The 16,893-nt window shown below is 34.1% G+C and overlaps 4 protein-coding genes across 4 annotated transcripts; 1 reads left to right on the forward strand and 3 right to left on the reverse strand.

Moving 5' to 3' along the window:
* Positions 1-4,832: 4,832 nt before the first annotated feature.
* LOC108195215 (protein NRT1/ PTR FAMILY 2.13) lies at positions 4,833-8,432 on the forward strand. The gene is made up of 4 exons (XM_017362170.2): positions 4,833-5,153; positions 5,336-5,553; positions 6,416-6,990; positions 7,409-8,432. Exons 1-4 carry the CDS (start codon positions 4,946-4,948, stop codon positions 8,286-8,288), a joined length of 1,881 nt encoding a protein of 626 aa, XP_017217659.1. The 5' UTR covers positions 4,833-4,945; the 3' UTR covers positions 8,289-8,432.
* On the reverse strand, positions 8,391-9,580 carry LOC108195219 (glutathione S-transferase U17-like). The gene is made up of 2 exons (XM_017362175.2): positions 9,118-9,580; positions 8,391-8,894 (listed from the first exon to the last, which is right to left on the reverse strand). Exons 1-2 carry the CDS (start codon positions 9,436-9,438, stop codon positions 8,529-8,531), a joined length of 687 nt encoding a protein of 228 aa, XP_017217664.1. The 5' UTR covers positions 9,439-9,580; the 3' UTR covers positions 8,391-8,528.
* Positions 9,581-10,020: 440 nt separating this feature from the next.
* Positions 10,021-11,492, reverse strand: LOC108195220 (glutathione S-transferase U17-like). Its single transcript, XM_017362176.2, has 2 exons — positions 11,095-11,492; positions 10,021-10,551 (listed from the first exon to the last, which is right to left on the reverse strand). The coding sequence occupies exons 1-2, from the start codon at positions 11,413-11,415 to the stop codon at positions 10,189-10,191; spliced, it is 684 nt and encodes a 227-aa protein (XP_017217665.1). The 5' UTR covers positions 11,416-11,492; the 3' UTR covers positions 10,021-10,188.
* Positions 11,493-13,860: 2,368 nt separating this feature from the next.
* Positions 13,861-15,073, reverse strand: LOC108195221 (glutathione S-transferase U17). Its single transcript, XM_017362177.2, has 2 exons — positions 14,716-15,073; positions 13,861-14,264 (listed from the first exon to the last, which is right to left on the reverse strand). Exons 1-2 carry the CDS (start codon positions 15,037-15,039, stop codon positions 13,917-13,919), a joined length of 672 nt encoding a protein of 223 aa, XP_017217666.1. The 5' UTR covers positions 15,040-15,073; the 3' UTR covers positions 13,861-13,916.
* Between the last annotated feature and the right edge of the window lie 1,820 nt (positions 15,074-16,893).

Below are 16,893 nucleotides of genomic sequence, written 5' to 3' on the forward strand. Positions count from 1 at the left end.
AGTTTAACAGTTGCATGACTTTTGCAGGACAAAAGTTGATAAAATAATATCAGGTTTGCAGGAAATCAACTCTAGATTGCAAAATATGGAAGATAAATCTGAGTTACAAGGTAATGCTAATAATGTCGAGAAATTCATAAGCCCCATACTGTCGATTGAATAAGTTGTATGTAATCCACTTATTAGTAGAAATAAGGACTGTGGTTCTCTAATAAAAAATAGTATGGAGACCTTGATACAATCCAGAAGACAACGCAATTGCAGCAACTGCAGAACAATGCCTTCTATCATGTAACAAAACCAAGTTTATCGGTTGGAAAAACATGCTCTGCATTTTTATAAACTCACAAATCAGCAGAACATTGTGATATAAATACCCTCAAAATTCATTCCATACAAGCACAAAACATTGTAAAATCATTACCCCCATAATACATATATCCTACAACGATTAAAAGCACAAAAAGGGATTTATCCTGCAATTGAAGATGATGGCATGGCTTCGCTCATTACTGGTGATGTCCTGCACGAGTAATTTCTTTGCTCAAACAGAAATTGAACCCTAGTTTCACCTAGCGAAATTGTTCTTCCGTATAACGTGGAGAAGATCTCCGTGTTGCAGGATCAAATAAGTTGCAGGATATCAGCCATCACAATTAATTTGTAAATTATAATTGCCTAGCAACTTTCCTTGTTATTAGCAGTTGAGATAAGCATGCTTTTTTTGAAAAATCATACAGTTTTTTGTTTTAACAAAATAATAACTCCATCTTCTCTATGAACCGTAGGATTAAAATATGATCTAAAGATGATTAGTAGAGACTCCAAGGACTCTAATGAATGTGGGTTTCTAAAGAGCCCAACTCATATAGTTGAGCTCAATGGAGACCACAAATTTTGAAGTCCTTAGAGACTAAAAGATCTAACGTTAAAATAATCTGACAATTAATGGACAAGATTGAATATTCTTGTCGTGCATTTCTGGTAATATTCTTATCCTGCATCCCAAGTAAACAACAATTGCAGAACATTGTAATTTGTAGAATAAATTCTTGGGATATCATGGCTTCAGTTGCTGCAAGATCATCAACATAAGTTTTAATTTTAATTCAAAATTATCTTTATAGTTTACACTATTCTTGTCCTGCATTTCCAGTAATGTGATATTAATAATTTGTCCCGCATATTTGTGATAAATCTAGGTTGAGACACTCACTTTGCTAGTTTTCAAAGGTGAGATACACAAGGTGCATGACTCTGTAACTGCAAGCATTTTACTATAATAATAATATAGTACTTAAATTAGAGAAAATCTAATAAGTATACTAGATATAAAATTATATATATAATCACAGATTACAAGTAATAGTTATGGTGTGTGTATGTATGCATAGGAACAAGGGATACGAAAGATGTGTAGTATTATGAATACTAGCCTTTAACCCGTGCCAAGCACGGACGGATATATATATTTCGTAATTTATTATTTATAATTTAAATTTAACATCATTTTATTAATATTTTAGTACTATTGAATTGAATTTTAATTAAATTATATTAACCAAATTATTATATTTTGTCACGAAAATTTAGTTTTTACAATTTATCATCTATTTATAAATATTTTTCTATTATTAATATGTGATAATTTATTATTCAATTGATTTTAAAACATGTTTTTCATATTTTTTATATCTTCGTATGTATGAAAAAAATTATTTGTCGTGTAACATATTAGAGTTGGAAAGGGTGACGTAATGGATCATGTTTGTATTGAAATAAAACATGTTAGAGTTAAAAGGAATTATATGAAGGTTCATGTTTCTGGGAATATGTTTGTAAATGATATTTAGTAATGTTATTATTGTTGACAATCTGTGCAAGAAACCTAATATATGTTTTTTTGTGTGCAAAATAGAATAAGAACGAAAGGAGACAGATTAAAACGAAAGATATAAACGAATCCGAGTCCAGTGCGAAACTACCTCCTTAAAGCGTATTCGCCTCCTCATCGTATGTCTGGAACGAAGGGTTTCCAGGATAAAACGGATTGCAATGCAGTGCAGCACTTTCAGCGAGCAAGAACAGGGTAGAAACTATCACCGACAGAGGACGAGAGGAAGTGTAGGGTTTGATGTGTGGCTGTGTATTGTGTGATAACCCTAATGACTAGGCGGTTCTAAATTATATTCGTAATCAAGAAACGAATTAATTTAAACCAAACAATTAATCCAATCAAATCAGAATTAATTTCTGTCAATTTAATTTAGCCCAAGCCTAGTGGAGAATAAAATCAGCAAAATTAGTCCGTAATTCTTCGGGTCTAGATTCGTGTCCGCAGGTCGCAAATGCGGAAAAGCCCGAGGCTTGCGAAGGCACGAATTTTGCCTTGAAATTCCATGATTTGCAACTCCCTGTGCGCACGTAGGAGATGGAGCATAACACATTAAACATAAGTTAAACACCACATGGGTGTTCTACTATATAAAGTCAAAAAAGACCTATATTCTTTTCAATGTGGGATACAAGTTTCAAGCTTCATTTTCCACTTCTAAAAGACCCACTTTGGATAATTGTATCTCATTCATCTCTTAGTCATTTTCAGTGATTTAAAGTGCCTCGGAAAGTTCTCTCGGAGGAGAACACATTTCAATGCCCACTCAAACAATTTGACTCAAAATTGACACACCAATGTGGGGCTTAAACCCACATTTTTCCAACAATTATATTTAATACATGAATATTTATTAAATAAATATTATATATATATATATAGTATATATAATTTATTAAAAATAAGGAGTAATTGTTGAAAAATAAGTCAAACCAAATGTGTATATATATATATGTTTCTTTTATTTTTTTACATAATTACCTATAATTTAATCCACTTATATTAATGATCTTCGAAAATTTATTTTAGTTGCGTTTTGTGTTAAGAACATTAGCATAATACATACTTAAAAGAGCTTTTTTTTTTCTCTACCTGTATCATGTTTATATGTTCTTAAATTTGAAATTTCTGAGGAGAAAAGTGACATAAGAGAGATATTTACGACGCTTTCAGAAAACAACACTCCACACATGTGATGTGTGTTTACTGAACATATGTCAAATGTGTAAGTATTTATTTTCTAGACTTTCCTATTTTCTTCACAAAATACATAGCTGTGTTTTTTATAGGACATATACTCCGGTGGAAAAGTTGGGGTGTCCAAAACAGACAACACTTGTCTTAAGCAGAATAAAAGAAGACATGGTTGCTTATAATCTAACTAACAAAATGAATTGTAAATGTCGAATTTTGAACATTTTCAGCAACAACTTGATTCGTAAACAAAATAATATAGAAGTCATACATGCATGGTTGCCGTCACGCTGGCCTGCAAAAAATCAGTGGCACCAATACCATCGAATACTCGTCACTCGGTCTAGCCGATTTGATTAGTTTCCAGAACGTTTATATTATATATAAAAAAATTTCATTTATACAATTAAACAACCGTAAAGAAAAATCACAATTCAGATATTAGATAAATAAACTGATGAACCAGAAGTACTCAAATCCGAAAAAATAATAAACTCATATAAAGTTGTAAATTATTAGGGAAAAAAATTAACAAGTTCTTATGAATATATAATCCTGCTAGTAAAGAGTTAGTAGTAAATCAAGCACACAACGAGACGACCTTGATCATCATCGCCCAAATTACTTCGAGTCCTCCGTCGTCCCTGAATTTGCAATCACAATATTTCTCTCGCATTTTATGTAAAATATATAACATGTTTGACTTGTATATACAAGTCAAAGAGAGTCCAGAGGTAACAGCCAAACAAATCGATTAGAATTTGTATTAAACTTTTTATTATGTTTAATTTTAAAAGAAATCCAAGTTTATACATCATTTGAGATTACACGATGAAGAGAAGATCGATGTTGATTTCTAAACACCTTAGAAGTCACGTAATTTAGAACTGTGTCATTCACACTTATATTATTTAATTAAAACTTGCTACATATAATTTATCCCACGGTAAATAGGACGAAACTATCAACTGTTGGCAGGGTCTTGGAGATGTATTTTAACAGGGTCTTGGAGATGTATTTTAATCATAGTCTAGTAATAATGTAATTCGAGTCCACCGAATTGATTTTTATAATAAACCAGCTCAAGTTTTAAATAAATAATAAATAAATGAACTGATTGAATAACAACTCATTGATAGCTAATTTAAAATGAGCAATGAAATTCAGTTTCTTAATGATTCTGAGTCTACTCATTTTACTCAGTGAGTTGGAGATTATACTATTAGAACTTAACGGACATATTCAACTCTCGTATTGATAAACAAACTCGTAGCAGCTAAAAAAGCAATTTTCATTATAAGCTCAATATGTTAGTACTCCGTGCACCCGGGCCAATAGTGCACATCTGACCTCTCATTCAATTGTATACACCAGGGGCCGGGCGCGGCACGGATTTTAATGATTCATTTTTGAGAATTCTTTTCTCTGCATAACAATATAATACTTATTTTTTTGTAATTTTTTTTAAAAATAAATTATAGAACTATGTTTTGTAAGATTATTGAAAAGCATGTCGAGCAATGAAAAAAAAACATATACGACTGAATGAGACGGAGGGGAATATATTTTAATATGGTCTTACATTTCATCATAATCTCAATATGATATTATTTATACTTTACAGAGCCATGAAATCTCATTTTCTTCGAGTTAAATATTGAAAAATTATCTTTAAAACTCTATTATGCACGAAATTTAAAATTTGGGTTTAACCTCAAAACATATGCACTCGCAATCCTATTGCATGTCACTAAACCACAAATAAACAGTGGGCATATATATTCCTCCACTAGCATAGCTGAGAGGGTTTGTAGTTTGCATACACATCACTTGGAAGAAAAAAGAAAGTGCTTGAAGATGGCAGAAGCAGAAGAAACTAAAAAACAACTAAGCTCTTCATGGCTCTGTTTGTCTGCAAAATGCTTCCCCATCACCACTTCTTATTCTAAGTCCGCAGGAAATAGTTCCGACGACGACGAAATTTACCATTCCGCAGCTGACAATTTGCCAAAACAAACCACTCCAAGAAAGCCCGGTGGATGGAGATCCATGCCATATATAATAGGTACGTAAAAACTCGTACTCTACTTCAGTTTGTTAACGGAGAAATCTGGTGATAACAAAATGAACGTGTAAAAGTTCGTGTTCGTATTTGTATTCTACTTCAATTTGTTAACGGAGAAATCTGGTGATAACAAAATGAGCGTGTTTTACTTGATGACTTATATATTGTCTTTGTTTTTGCAGGAAATGAAACGTTTGAGAGATTAGCCACAGTAGGGCTGCTGGCAAATTTTAATGTCTTCTTGATGACACAGTTTCACATGGACCAAGTTTACGCATCGAATGTGATCAATATATGGTCCGGTATCTCCAACTTTGCGCCTCTTCTTGGCGCCTACATCTCCGATGCTTATGTCGGAAGGTTTCGCACCATTGCTTTCTCCTCCTTCGCCGTTCTTCTGGTACGTCCACTCGCGTAATAAACAAGCATGCTGATATGTGCACATCCTAAATTTTCGCGATTAACTTCATAAAACTATTAACAGATTCTTTTTTATTTTAGTAATGACGAGTATCAAAATTGATTTATTCGCACACAGACATTTTGCTCTTAGCATTGGTTTCTCCATAAACATCGATATTGCCGGTAACATTAATCATCTTAAGTATATTCCGGTATATATGATAAATTCCAAGTAGTCAATGGTGAAGTTCGAAAAGTAGGCGTGATGTCAAAAAAGGGCCAGTGCGTGATGTCAAAAAAGGGCCAGTTCTGTTACCTAAACATTGGTAATGGCTGGGAAATTTAGGATGTGCTAGTGATTTAGGTAATCAGCGCTGGAGTATCACTTTTATACGTTGCCTAAATGTGAGTTTAGAAGCAGCTTTAGAACGTGCAAGTAGTATTCACGGCAGGGGAGCTATCTTGTGATGGAGGGTCTGCATGGGATCTTCTAACCGTTTAAATTTGCTCGTATTGTTATGCCGTAAAGTACTATCGTCCAAGTTTGATGATTTTTTTGTTGAGAAATTTGGAATTTATCTTCCTTTTGATTTGACACAAATATACTTGGGTATAATTTTAGTTCGGTTTCGGCTAGTTAACTAAACAAATACCAATAATTATGCCTATCTAAAGACGAGTCTGCTTTTCTTCAGATTCCTATCTATGCTTAATGAAACATATTAATCTGCAAAATAGAAATTTATTAATTAATCATCTATCAGATGCTACGTCGCTTTACCATTTTCGTGTGATCTCCGAAAAATATACTAAAACTTTGAATTGATTATGTTTATGAATTGGGATTTCTTGTATTACAGGGAATGGTGTGCTTGACTCTAGTTGTATCTGTTCCTGGTCTGCATCCACCAAAATGTACTGATCAGGAAGCCAACCTGAGTCAGTGTGTGGGCCCCACAGGTTCGCAATTCGGGATGTTGATCCTAGGCTTAGGTTTTCTGACCATAGGCACAGGTGGCATTAGGCCATGCAGCCTTCCATTTGGTTTAGACCAGTTTGATCCCACAACAGATAAAGGAAGAAGAGGCATTACTAGCTTCTTCAATTGGTATTATGTGACTTTCACTATTGTTTTGATCATTGCCTTAACTGTGGTGATTTACATTCAAGACTCTGTCAGTTGGATCCTCGGGTTTGCTCTCCCTACTGGATTTATGGCAATTTCGATGGTGTTGTTCTTTGTCGGTATGAGAATATATGTGTACATTAAGCCGGAGGGCAGTGTGTTTTCTGGCATTGCACAAGGGCTTGTGGTGGCTTACAAGAAACGGAAAGTTAAGCTTCCGACAGATGGCAATGTTCAAGGCGTTTATTATGATCCACCTCCAGTAGGAGCCTCTGCATTGTCAAGGCTAGTGCTGACAAATGAATTAAGGTAATAATAACTCATATCTTATGGTAAAAGTCTCGCGTGTTTTCAAGCTAAAATCGTTCTCAGTTGAGTGTGACCCTACATATTATAACGATGTCAAATATGAGGACTCTGTGGTCTATTATAACATGAATTATGAAGTACTAATTGCTTCCGGATCTCCACTAAACTTTGCTCAGATATGACAACAGATAGACTTTAACAACAGGCAATTTTTAATTGAATCTTGGAGGTTAATGTTTCATTTTGTCTTGAGGACTTGGGCAATGAAACTTACAAGAAAGCTAAAGAAGTTGACATCTTCCATCTGGGACTCGAAATATTTAACAATATTTTGTTTTTTCTTTTGTTAATAGCAACTTGTTGTTGTTAGCAGCAGACATGTAGTAAAGCTTTCAAATGATTCTGTATTATTTTACAGCTTCTTGAACAAGGCTGCTGTAATATTGGATGGCGAAGTAAAGCCAGACGGCTCAAAGGTGAATCCATGGACATTATGCAGTATCCAACAAATCGAAGAAGTGAAATGCCTGATCAATGTAATCCCTGTTTGGGCTTCTGGGATTATTTGTTTTCTTGCCATGACTCAACAAGGCACATTCACCGTCTCACAGGCCCTAAAGATGGACCGACAGCTTAATCCGCATTTCAAAATTCCAGCAGGATCACTAGCAGTAATATCTATGATCACAATAGGATTATGGATTCCACTATACGATCGTGTTGTTGTGCCATCAGTACGAAAAATCACTAAAATTGAAGGTGGAATCACATACCTTCAGAGGATTGGAATTGGAATTTTTTTCTCCGCGCTCTCAATGGTTGCTGCAGGAATTTTTGAGAAAATGAGAAGAGACTCTGCATTAGCACACCCGAATCCAGATGGAATTGCACCTATTTCAGTCTTTTGGCTTGCACCGCAACTTATATTAATGGGATTTGCCGAGGCATTTAACATTATTGGACAAATCGAATTTTACTACAAAGAATTTCCCGATACAATGAGAAGTCTAGCAGTTTCATTAGTATTTATAACTGGAAGCGGGGCTAATTATCTTAGTACATTGGTGGTTAACATCGTGCATAGTACGACAGCAAAGAACGGAAAACCAGATTGGTTAACAAAGGATATCAATGTTGGAAGAGTTGATTACTTTTACTATCTTATAGCATTTATGGGAGCACTGAATCTGGCTTATTTTCTAGTTGTATCTCGACGCTATCGTTACAAGAGGGCCAGGATGGTTGGTGATGAAAAACCTGGATTTGATGTGGAGCTTGCAGCTGATGGCAAGCCTTGAACAAGTGTCAACTTTAACTTAACAGCAACTTATTATGATGTAAAGTCGATGTCTCAGATATACAAGAGATCGACTGATATAATTCAGACTGTGCAAGCACTATTATGATTCAAGCCTAAGAAATGGCTGTGCATAATTGTTTCATTTAAGGCATTTTTTATGAATTTGAAATCACAAATTTGTTCAGACAGGGAATTCAGAAACAGAAATGATAAGCATATAAACGCGACTAAAGGCTGGCTAACTATATTTTGGAGGAGCAATGGCCCTGGCTCGCAGAAGTTTTACGAATATCTCAGTCTCTGGTATAACACTCTTAACTGCATTATTGGACATAAACTTGTGAATCCATCCAAGCAGCCCTGGTGTTTTGGCTTCCTCCATCACCTTCATGCCACCGACGATCTCCATAGCCTTTATCCATCCCATGTAGCTTCCAAGAACAATATCAATGTATCCAATATTGTCTGCTCCAAAGTAGCTTTTCCCTTTGCTGCATTTTTCATAAGCCTCCTCCAGAAGTACCATTGCTTCCTTTATTCGCTCTATCGCTGCAACCTTTTCCTCCTTTTGAACTGATTTTAGCTCCCTCATCAATGGAACCAACTGCAATATGTTATTTAGTGACTATTTACAAAATTTGTCATATAATTAACTAAACGAATGTTGGTCCACAGTAATCTGCAGAAAGGCCAGGTCTAGTACTATACATATAAGTTTTGTTATATGTAATTTCAAGCAAAGTAGAAAGCCAATTTTGTTAATACAATCGACTATATAATATCTTTAGAAGAAGTAAGACTATGAGTTCAAACTTGGAAAAATGCACCTTGTCATCAAAATATGCAGACCAAAATCGGGCAACAGCACGATCATAAGGATCAGAAGGGAGAATGGAGTAGCCATTAGTAGTCCAGGTTTCGTCAATGTATTGAATGATGGTAAGTGATTCACATATGCAGTTCTCATCGTGGATTAAAACAGGCACTTTCCTGTTAACAGGGTTACATTTTAGGAGAAGATCACTTTTGGAACTCAGATTCTCCTCAATGAACTCAAAATCAACGGATTTCAAATTGAGAGCGATTTGAACCCGGTTAACGTATGGGCTATAAGGTGTGCCCAAAACTTTTACGCCACCTGAAGCCATGATCAGTAACCAAGCTGTGTAAATATGTCAAGATGAAATTGAACTGATAAAGGAGTTGCAAACTAAATCTTCACTATATATTATGAAGGTCGCTGCTAGGCGCTAGCATATTGACAGATTCTACGGTTTATTAGTATAATTTAGTTGCATTATGCTGTATGCAATGAGGTATCAGCGCGCATAAAAAACTGGCGTAGGTAAGAAAATCTTGAGCATCCAATTTAACTATGTAAATAACGTTGAAGTCAATAGGTGATAACGTGTAGGATATTCGCGCGTATATTTCAGAAAGAAGCTAATCTAAATTTGATAAACATGAAGAAATAGCAGGGTTGTTCGTGATGTGAACAAGCCGATTAGTAACATTTCTAACGAGTGGCTAGTCCAGAAGGGGTGCTTAGGGGCCTATGCACCCCCGAACAAGATAGTACAAAAATGACGGGGACTATTGAACTTTGATTTGTTTTAACTATCTTCAGAATTGTAGATTTGCAGGACTGCAAATACGGAAGTGTGTACTATTAGACAAAGACATAGTTTTATGGAATTGGTTGACAGAATCAAAGTTACAAGATTGCATCATTTCAATATTAAAACCATCATGCAAACGAGGTTTTATTTCTTCTTTTTGTCGTGTAATCGGCTGCAGATAAACAACAAACAAAGCACAGTCCCTAGATCAATCATAACTGATACAGATGGTACAAGAAATGCAGATGAGAAACAATGAAGACCATATTTCCATCAAATTTAAGAAGCTGTGGGCTTGGCTTGCATCTTGGCAAGAAGTTGAAGAAACATCTCTGTTGTCGGTATAACATCCTTAACAGCATCATTCGACAAGAACTTGTCAACCCATCCGAAGAGACCTGGTGTTTTTGCTTCCTCAATTAATTTCTTGCCGCTCATTTTCTCCATAGCTGTTATCCATCCGAAGGAGCTTCCTATAACAATATCAATGTATCCGATGTGATCTCCTCCAAAATAGGCCTTCCCTTTGCTACATTTCACAAAAGCTTCCTCCAACAATCCCAGTCCTTCGTCTATTCGCTCTACCAATGCAGCCCTTTCCTCCTCTTTCACCGATCTTAGCTCCTTCACCATGGGAGATAACTGCAAAAACCCATAAATTCATAGCATGTTAAAATTACGATCCAATTAAACCCCTGTATCATACTGACACCTTAACAATTTCGGAACAATTTTAATTAAGATGGCATCGTAACTCAACTGCAAGACAGCAATTCTTTCTTTTTATTTTGACAATTTAGGCTTATATGTCTTACAAAGATGAGTCAGAGTCGAACCCGGATGTCCCGGGACAACAGAGGATAAACCCACCACTTGGGGTATCCGATCGTGATCCAAGACAGCAATTCTTTAGTATAGTGTATAGTGCTACTAATATTAGCAAGCAACAGGTCTGCCTGATCAAGACCTGTTCGTATTAACTTGCTGCAATCCATTTTTATATTTTGAAAAGAAGGCATGAATCTGATTATCTTACTACAGCAGGGTACTGCTATAAAATCAAATACATCCCGTGGTTTTTGTTAAGTTATCAGTTCCCTAAAATCTCAAGGTGCTAAGTTATGGGCTTACGAGGATCGTATCGTATTTTCTTAACAATATTTCAGATTTCAAAAAAGCATGTACCTTGTCATCATAATATGCAGCCCAGAACCGAGCAACAGCACGATCATAGGGATCAGAAGGAAGAATTGAGAGACCATTACCGGTCCAGGCCTCGTCGATGTACTGAACAATAACACTTGATTCACAGATGCACTTGTCGTCGTGGATCAGAACAGGAATTTTCTTGTGCACAGGGTTGGACTTGAGCAGAAGCTCACTTTTCGGATTCAAATTTTCGTGAATAAACTCGAACTCGACTGACTTAAGATTGAGAGCGATTTGTACCCGGTTCACAAATGGGCTATAATTTGAACCCAGAACTTTGACACCACCAGAAGCCATGAAAGCAGAGTGATTTGTTTATGTTTAAAATGAAATTAATAAATGGATGAGATTGAGCTGGTGAGGAGTGAAGCATGCTTAAAAATTCAGTATTTATAGTGAAGATACTCATAGCATAGTAGCATATGCTTTTAAAATAAATATCTTATTCGTTGGAAAATAATGATGCATGCAATGAGGTATCTTGCAATTAAAAAACAGGTGCGAGTTTGATGCAGGCCTGTCGGTAAATCACATTGAAGACAAAGAGATACTAGTGGTCCAGTATTGACACTTGTAGTTTAGGACAAAAGAGATTTGGTGTTAAAAGATCAATCTCCAAAATTCTCCTAATTGTCTCCTAAATATATAAAAATTATGATTGTTGAATATCTCCAATCATTGAAAATCTTTAGCTAAAATGTGAGTTAAAAATAAAAAAATTCAGCCAACAGCTCGAAAAACTCATTTGTCTATAATTTTAGCCAACCTCCTTTGGATGACTAAATTTGTCGAACCTCTACGTCTGTAAGAAATCTGTAGGAAGATTGCACATCATTTATTATTATATTGAACTGATATATTCTATTTTAACAATCTAAAATATCAATAACATACTATTTTTAAGTTATAGCTATCTTACCGGTTGAGCAAATTTTACATAATGTCTTACAGATCCCATTTAGCCAAGGATTATAGCCAACGCTGTTGGAGACGCTCACAAATTTAGCCAGTCCCATTTAGCCAAGGATTATAGGCAACGCCGTTGGAGACGCTCACAAATTTAGCCATCCATAGGAGGTGGGCTAAAATTATAGATAACAGCTTAGCATGGTTGGAGTACGAGTTTTCGAATTTTTGGCTAATTTTTTTTTATTTTTAGTATGCCAACTCACCTTTTAGCTAAACGAATTCGATGGCTGGAGATTCTCTTAGTCATTTATTATAAAATTATGGGTATGAACTCCAACAATACTCTCTATATTTTTTCTCTATATTATATTTTATTTATGTCGTGTTCCATTTTAATGAAAATATAAATTCAAAAATAGAGATGAATTGGAGGGAAAGAATTTTTTATTGATAAAAATAAATTAGAGTAAGTTATGGCTTCTAAAAATGAGAAGGGAGAATGTTCTTGATTTTTTAAAGAGAATCTTGGAGCCTTTTCAAACTCTGATTTATGATTCTGTGCAGGAATGATTTGATATAACTCAACATTATTAGTCGAGAGTCTAGTTTAAACCCCAAATCTGGATGGACAAACAGAGTATTCTCCGGAGTAAATCAGTTTCTTTTTGGAATTATCTTTTAAAACAAATATTTTCTAAAGTCCCTGAAATAAAAAAATATTTTCTAAAGTCCGTTTGGTTGGAATAACTTATAAAAGTAACAAAAATGTTAAAAATCATTAAAAATAAAAGTAATGTATAAAATATTTTTTGATGATAAAAAATAAATTTTAATTTAATTTTTATAAAATAAAAATAATTTTGATATAATTTATAAGTTAAGTTAATTAAGAAATTAGTGATATTTTAAAAAATTAACTATATAATTTTTAAAATATAAATAAATTATAATATTATAAACATAATTATATTTCATTCTCTTGAAATTACATTTATCTGAACAATCACTAATCATACAATTTTTCATTTTTGCTGCAGAAGAAAACCAATATATTGCTTAAAGCATCTTCAACCATACAAACCCCTTGGCTAAAAAATGTGTTGGCATTCCAAATATAAAAAATTTAGCCAACATGTTGAAAAAATCGTACTCCAACCACATGAATCTGTTGTCTATAATTTTAGCCAACCTCCTATGAATGACTATATTTGTCGAACCTCTACAGGTCTGTAAGAAATCTGTAGGATGATTGCACATCATTTATTACCATATTAAATTGATATATTCTATTTTAACAAACTAAAATATTAATAACATTCTATTTTTAAATTATAGTCAACCAATATAGCCAATACCATTGAAGTACAATGTCTTACAGGTTCAGCAAATTTTACATAATGTCTTGGAGATGCTCTTACTTAGCACCTACATGTGCCCCTTTGAAAACCTTTCCGTTACTTAACATGTTCATTTCATTTCATTTTGTGATAAAATCAAATAAATATCATAATTCAATATTTATTTCTTATATCTTCATTTATCTTTTCTAAAATTTCATTCCGCTTTCCAAATCATACCAAAGTGTCAGAATATAATATACATGCTACCAGTAAAAATGCACCCTTTATCTCCAGTGAAAACGTATTTCCGAGCATAAATTAGTATCAATTTCAGAAATTTACTATTAAAAATTATTATTTAAAATAGAAACAAATTTTGAAATGAGTAAATATTTTATTATAATATGTACTCCACACTTATAATTCAATTATTACAAGCGATCGGTACTTATCTTATGATTTTAATACTACATTTTCAACTCGCCAAAAAACACAAGTCACTCTTATTGAATCAAAGAGACACTCTCAGTTCCTTTATGCAGCTCAGGCTCAAGCCTGCATCTTCTTAAGAAGCTCAACATACACTTCAAGCTCCGGAACAAATTTCTTAGCAGCATCAGTCGACAGAAACTTGTTCACCCATCCGACGAGGCCCGGTGTTTTGGCCTCAGCCAGAACCTTGATGCCACTCATTTTCTCGATTGCCTTGATCCATCCAATGAAGCTTCCAAGAGCAATATCAGTGTAACCAATGTTATCTCCCCCGAAGTAGCTCTTCCCTTTGCTACATGTCATGAAAGCCTCCTCCAGCGGCACCAATCCTTCAGCTAGCTGCTCTATCAACGCCACCCTTTCGCTCTCTGGACCAAAACTCAGCTTGAAGAGCACTGGAACCACCTGCAATATGCCACAGTATCATTTCCCATACATTTTGGTTCCAATGTATTTTTTTGTTAGTCCAAACTGAATACAGATAGTGCCTGTTGGCGACTTTTGTTATTCTAAACCCGTTTAGCTTCCTCAAACGGCCCCATAGATTTCATCAATAAAAAAACGGAAGAATCCGGATTAATTACAACCCGGTAATTACTCAACCAAAAGATATGAATGGACACGAGCAATCAATAAGATCTGCTCACTAATTGTTGATATATAAATTTTAAAATTTTTTAGTAACATTCACAACATTCAAGTACTCACTAAGAAAAATAGTCATAGTAATAACAAGAAATTGAAGGTACGAGATTTCACATCCGTAGAAAAAACGATAATAATCTCAAGAAAAATAAGAAAATTACTACGGATTATTAAAATAACGTGATTTGCGAATCAAAATTTAAAAATGTACCTTGTCATCAAAATACGCAGCCCAGAATCGCGCAACAGCACGATCATAAGGATCAGATGGGAGAATCGAGACACCATCATCACCACTCCACTTCTCATCAATATATTCAACAATGACAAGGGATTCAGAAATGCACTTGCCATCATGAATCAGGACCGGAACTTTCTTATGAACAGGGTTGGATTTGAGGAGAAGATCACTCTTGGCAGCCAAATTCTCCTCAATGAGCTCGAAATTAACAGATTTGAGATTCAGAGAGATTCGAACTCGGTTCACGAATGGGCTAAAGGTTGTGCCCAGGACTTGGACGCCACTTGAAACCATGATGACTGAGTAATTTGTGGATATGAAAATTGAAATTCTTGAAAGATTGAGATGATGAGGAATTTGGCATGCTAATCTCGCACTATATATAGTAGATATTTGCCAGATATGTGCATGAAACGCACGAAACGTTCCAGAAGTTACGGGTGCTTACTAGCATGTTTTGTGAAAATGAAAATTTTGGTAAGTATTAATTATGATGTATTTGAGATGTGTGCCTGACGCAAAAAATGAATAATGCAAAAGAAAAAATCAAGGGGAGGTCAGATTTTGTAACGCTTTTTGCGTGCTTAATTTTGTAATATCAGCAATTCAAATTTGCAAGAGCATCTCAGATATAAAAATCACTTAGCTAAAAAATGAGTTATATTTAAAATAAAAAAATATAGTCAATCTTCGAAAAAATCACACTCCAATCATGATCATATTTTGTCTATTATTTTAGCCAACCTCTTATGAATGACTATATTTGTCCAACTTCTACATGCTTGTAATAAATCTGTAAAAATATTACAAATCATTTTTACCATACTCAACTGATATATTTTATTTTAACGATTTAAAATATTAATAACAAACTATATTTAAGTTATAGCCAACCAATATTGCCAATATCATTGAATCACAATGTCCTAGAGCATCTTTTACATAATATCTTACCGGTCCAATTTAGCCAACGATTATAGCCAATCCATTGGAGATGCTCTCTAATTAGCATAAAAACCTGTGCTAGGCACAAGCCTCTATTCTATATTGTTTTTTTTATAAATGAATTAATCTAATAATAAAAAGTCATACGACATCTACATAAACAGTTGCGTCGAACAAACAAAACACAGAAACAATTACTAATTAATCAATTTTTCTTGGAAAGAAAATCATATGATTTGTTGAAGATGATATTTACACCTGCTTCGCCATTTTCGCTTCCGTAATAACCAGTTTGAGCTATCGACTGAGAGTGCAATTCCGTAACAACTTTTCATACTAAATCAAACTCACACAAACGGCAAGACAACGAAACAACCAAAATCAAACGCGAACTAAACGTGACAAACTAGCAACCTTAGATTTGCAAAGAGAATTCTTAGATCAAACCCACAAAAAATAAGATAACTCGGACCACTTTCGAGATCAAAATCACTGGGAAGAACGAGAAATCCGTAACTCCGTGGATTTGAGATCTAAGAAAAAGTAGGCCAAATCGAAAAAGACTTTGAATACTTAGATCCTAAAAAACAAACTAATATCAAAAGTTAAGAAAAACAATATCAATCTTATCTAACAAGGAAGATCTATAGCTAGGGAATCAAAACGTTAAAATAAGATTTACTGAAAGAAGGAAGAAAACACAAAGGAAATAAAAGGTTTTGGGGCTTTCCACTGGTAGAGATCCAGTGGAAGCCCCGACGACTGTTAAACAAATGAAAACGACGGAGGTAGAAAGAAAAATATGGATTTTAACCTTGCAGTTTGTAATCCAAACTTGTTATTGTGTTTTAAATAATATTTATGTGTAATTATATTATTTGGAGTATAAAAGTTATTTTTAATTCTTTAACGAAATGTGAGTTGTGAAAATGTAATATTTTTTGCAGCATAATAGCAATAATAATAATAATAAATATTGTAGTTTAAAAAAATTTATGGATCAAAAACACATTTGAACTAATTTTTTGATATTCAAATTCGTTAGGATATAGAAGTCATTATCATATTATCTACATGAGTCAAAATTATATTCAAAATAAGTATCGAAACTTCTGAATTTTAAATATATTATACCTCATTGAAAGGTTTCTAATTTATTCCTGAAAATTATTAAATTATTTCACCTAATACATCATTATTTTG

This window comes from Daucus carota, chromosome 7 (genome assembly GCF_001625215.2).
Source record: "Daucus carota subsp. sativus chromosome 7, DH1 v3.0, whole genome shotgun sequence".
NCBI classification, from domain to species: domain Eukaryota; kingdom Viridiplantae; phylum Streptophyta; class Magnoliopsida; order Apiales; family Apiaceae; genus Daucus; species Daucus carota.

Excerpts from the sequence above, each read along its gene's own strand:
- LOC108195215 (XM_017362170.2), top strand. The coding sequence starts at position 4,946 with ATGGCAGAAGCAGAAGAAACTAAAAAACAACTAAGCTCTTCATGGCTC. Across the intron at positions 5,154-5,335 it reads ATCCATGCCATATATAATAG|GAAATGAAACGTTTGAGAGA; the intron begins GTACGTAAAAAC and ends TTGTTTTTGCAG. Across the intron at positions 5,554-6,415 it reads CCTCCTTCGCCGTTCTTCTG|GGAATGGTGTGCTTGACTCT; the intron begins GTACGTCCACTC and ends CTTGTATTACAG.
- LOC108195219 (XM_017362175.2), bottom strand. The coding sequence starts at position 9,438 with ATGGCTTCAGGTGGCGTAAAAGTTTTGGGCACACCTTATAGCCCATAC. Across the intron at positions 8,895-9,117 it reads CTGCATATTTTGATGACAAG|TTGGTTCCATTGATGAGGGA; the intron begins GTGCATTTTTCC and ends AACATATTGCAG.
- LOC108195220 (XM_017362176.2), bottom strand. The coding sequence starts at position 11,415 with ATGGCTTCTGGTGGTGTCAAAGTTCTGGGTTCAAATTATAGCCCATTT. Across the intron at positions 10,552-11,094 it reads CTGCATATTATGATGACAAG|TTATCTCCCATGGTGAAGGA; the intron begins GTACATGCTTTT and ends GGGTTTTTGCAG.
- LOC108195221 (XM_017362177.2), bottom strand. The coding sequence starts at position 15,039 with ATGGTTTCAAGTGGCGTCCAAGTCCTGGGCACAACCTTTAGCCCATTC. Across the intron at positions 14,265-14,715 it reads CTGCGTATTTTGATGACAAG|GTGGTTCCAGTGCTCTTCAA; the intron begins GTACATTTTTAA and ends GGCATATTGCAG.